Source organism: Cyprinodon variegatus, unplaced genomic scaffold, assembly GCF_000732505.1.
Source record: "Cyprinodon variegatus isolate N-32 unplaced genomic scaffold, C_variegatus-1.0 Scaffold178, whole genome shotgun sequence".
NCBI lineage: Eukaryota > Metazoa > Chordata > Actinopteri > Cyprinodontiformes > Cyprinodontidae > Cyprinodon > Cyprinodon variegatus.
In genome coordinates this window covers 196,380-200,441 of record NW_015150631.1, presented here as the reverse complement: position 1 = coordinate 200,441, position 4,062 = coordinate 196,380, and the positions used below count along the sequence as shown (strand labels likewise).

The 4,062-nt window shown below is 36.4% G+C and overlaps 1 protein-coding gene across 1 annotated transcript; it reads left to right on the top strand.

Moving 5' to 3' along the window:
• The first annotated feature begins 2,143 nt into the window (after positions 1-2,143).
• LOC107087269 (RING finger protein 186-like) lies at positions 2,144-3,848 on the top strand. Its single transcript, XM_015378752.1, has one exon. The coding sequence runs from the start codon at positions 2,255-2,257 to the stop codon at positions 2,879-2,881; it is 627 nt and encodes a 208-aa protein (XP_015234238.1). The 5' UTR covers positions 2,144-2,254; the 3' UTR covers positions 2,882-3,848.
• Positions 3,849-4,062: the final 214 nt, after the last annotated feature.

Below are 4,062 nucleotides of genomic sequence, written 5' to 3'. Positions count from 1 at the left end.
ATATATATATAAGCATTATTTAGCCTTCTGTATTTGAAATGATTCACAATGAAGTATTCTCACAGTTATGAAGAAATGTCCTTACATTATTTCCTTGAATTATTACTGTGACACAACTATGGGTGTAAATGATCTAGAAAATGCTCCAACCTTTTTAATAGTGTTATGAAGAAATGTGCAACTGTTAGAAACCCCTGGAGTATTCACAGTGTTTTGGTGAAATTCATAGATTTTTGAAAATTGTGGTTTATTTACTGTTTTGGTGAATTTTCACACACATTCATAATTTGTATTTTATGTTTTTATATTTTTTATAATTATATCACTTATGCCTGAAAAGAGGTTCTCATGAAGTGAGAATAATATCGGCATAAACTCAAGTCAAAGATGCCAGGGCACATGAGGCCTCTGAACATTAAAATAGACTTTTAGACAAATGTTTAATCGCATTTATTTCTCACCACTGACACAACCAGGCCCTTCCACCTCACTTATTCAATATATTTGCAAGTGGCATCTAATTCCATGTCAGTTTTAGGAAGATAAAGCAGAAAACCATCCAACAAGTACAGTACCTATGACTTTATATGCATGTCTACATTTATCCACAAGAGGGCGCATTTGAGCTTTTGTTTAAAGATAGCAGAATTAGAGTTTATGAAATTCAGATTGAAACAAGTTACCTGTTTTATTTTTCATATGTATTTGCATTCAGCTAAAGGTAAAGTGGGGAAACACATCTGTCTGTGTTTTACATTAAAAAAGATAAAGGATGTTTTGGTTACAGTAATATCATATTCTAAAGTAGCCTATAACTATTTCTGATAAATACTTTTGTATGCAAACAAACTGAATGTGCTAAAAAGACACATAACTACTTTATTTTGAAAGCAATTGAGTACAAACTATTCTGACTAAAGCTAGCAAGAATAATATAACCTCAAAGTAATATGTGCATTGTGTGCATGTACACTGTATAATGAGGTTAAAATGGATTCTGATCTATGTTGGGAATTACTTTTTAGAATAATTTTTGAAACTCGTGGCTATGTAAAGCTCCTCTTACTCACACAACAATTCATTGTTTTTAACATTGTTTTTTTATGTGTTTTTGTTGATTTTTTTTTTTATTATTTTGTGTTTTACTTTGCTTTTTAAACCAGCACAGAAAGTTGGCAGATATGCAATTCATCCTTGCATCCATGACACATAAATATGTCATCCAATCGATTTATTAGACATTGGGATAGACGGACTTTTAGTACCTCGGAAAATATCCATACTGTTCCACTTGTACTTTTTCATATATCTGATAAGATTGTATGTGATAGAGCAATACAAAGCAATTTCCCCGCCTTCTATAATACATCATAATGAGTTAAAAACAAAATGACTGTAAAAATAAATAAATAAATAAAAATTAAAAAATTTTTTAAAAAAACTGCTTTTACTCTTATTAGTAATTCGTGTCCACTCTAAACGTTATTGTTCTGTGAGGGCTTCTTATTATCGTCAGAAAACATTATTGAAGGAATACAAAAAGAAATTTGATATATTCACTTTTATATGCAATGTAGGCTACTACAGACATCTGAAAGCAATGCCAAAAAAATGGAGGACGTTTATGTTATAAAAGGGAGAAACGTGTATATTTCCCTTCCTCTTCAGATATATATCTTAACTTTGTAAGCTATTTATAAATAAACTCTGTATTTCAGGTTTGTTGGAAATGTTGGCCAGACACTGCTGTTGAAGACGCCACCGCAGACCGTCCTGTCGGGCGCTGTCACCTGACTGTGGTGCTGAAATTCAAAGTGACACCTCCGATGGGGTTCTTTCATCTCAGAGCAGGTGCCCAGTTTTAATTACACGCTTTAATAGGGCATATCGGACACATGATGTTCGCTGTGACACCAACCAGGTGACAGGGAACGAATCAGAACATCAATCTGAACACATCCACTGATTTGATTGTTTTTTTTTTTTACCTCCTTCTTTTTTGTCTTTTGTTGTTCTTGCTATTTGACTTGATGCTTCATGATAACTTTATAGTAAACCCGATCTCGAGTTTCGCTCCAGGGGACTGTTACACAAGTCTGAGAACCGGATCGAGCTGGTCTGAGACCTGGTTAGCCCCCCCGGCGCAAAATACGGATAAATAAACGCACATGGAATATAATAGCGTTTCTGATGATGTGATAGTGCGATTTGATTTGAACGTTTGGTCTGTGTGATCGGTGTAATATGGGTAAACATGGCGGAGAACGTCCAGGAACGTCGCGGTTCTGGTTTTGCTCAGTTTAACGAAGAAGAAGAATACGAGTGCAAAATCTGCTACAACCGCTTCGACTTGGAGCGCCACACTCCCAAACAGCTGAGCTGCTCCCACAGCTTCTGCCAGGAGTGCCTCGAAACGCTTCACTCCCGAGAGGGTCAGGGATGGAGAATCGGCTGCCCGCTGTGTCGCCACCGGACTCCGCTTCTGGAATATAAAGTTCAGAACCTTCCGAACAACAACGCGCTGATCGAGGCTCTTCCGCCGCAAACCCAGCGGGATCCGAGCTCATCAAGCAGGGAAGGACGGTCTGGCCCGTCCGAATCCTCTGGCACCGAGAAAAGCTGCGAGACTTGCAAAAACATCGCGTTTACCACGGGTTGTGTGTGCGCCATCTTCTCCGTCCTCTCTATGGTGGTGCTTTTATTTCTGGGACTCATTTTTGTACACAACTTCAACCACATAGCGTCGCCCGTCGGCCCTGTTTGCCTGTTGGTGGCCAGCGTCCTTGCTCTGCTCGCCTTAATGCTCACTTGGCTGATGTGCATGCTGAAATATGGAACAGAAACAGATGCCAGTATTTCAGTTCCCTCGTATCTAATGTGATCATCAGATGCATATCTGGAATTATACAATGAGATATTTGAAGCTGGCTTATCCTGTTTTTGTGTGAAATTCTTCTTGTTACCCTATGCAGGAATCCTGAGCACTAATAGAATATTGTCTTGTATGAAAAAATACAGTTATTGTCAATGATGCTCATTTGTTTCATTTTTCTTTACAATGCTGAGGATCCGAAGGTTTCTAATTCTTATTTAAATTTTAAATCTTCATATTGCAATTTTTCTCCATTCTTTTGATAATCTGTACCTTTAAACAAACCAGTTTGTGTTTATGCAGCTTTGTCTACCTTGAGTGGCTGGCATGAATACTCAAAAAAAGTCATTAATCAGGTACATCCGGGAAAAATGTCCTGCCATCAAAGAAGAGCTGTTATATTATGTGCATAGATGCAGGAAGACGTTGCTACATGCCACAGATAAGTAATGCTGAAGTAGGTATTTAAAATGTGCAGATTCAGAACCAATTAAAAGGATAATTCTATTATTTTGTAGATGGAATTTGATCATCTACAATTCAAAATTGAATTGAAGAGTGAATCTTCCAATTAAGTCAATCCTAATCTGAGACAAATATGAAAACTTCACAATACAGAAAGTTAAAACCCAAACTAAAGGATTCCACAATGATCTAATTCCTTTTGTTTGTGGAGTATGCCTGGAAACGTGTTCAAACAAAGTAAATCTCCTGTAACTTTAGTGTTGAAGGAAGAGTCCACCCAAGACAGCATTTGTGTTAGAATAATAATGCCCATGAGAAATGGTGTCATTTAGCCCTCAGTCAATATTCCCCTCCTCCTGTTTTTGTTTTTAGTTTGTTTGTTTTTGCACCTATAGTACATTCCTTCCTATACTTTGCTTGTTGTCCATCAGATATATAGTAAAGTTTCATTATAATGGGGAATTTTGATAAATTCTTGAGATAAACTCTTAAAAATGCCAATACCTCACAATTTATATTCTGTGATTGAATTTTTTTTCCTGAAAAGTTTTCAGATGCTATTGAATTGATTTTGGTTGTTATTATCATTTTTTGGAATTTAACCCATGAACTATCTTACATATCTACCTCAGATGATGCCAAAGTAACTCTGATGTCTTCCTATTTATTTGCAGTATATTGTAACAAAGTTTTGCACCAAGCAGTTACCATTGATATAAACATTG

What these genes read in the sequence shown, in the direction of transcription:
- LOC107087269 (XM_015378752.1), top strand. Translation starts at nt 2,255, where the DNA reads ATGGCGGAGAACGTCCAGGAACGTCGCGGTTCTGGTTTTGCTCAGTTT.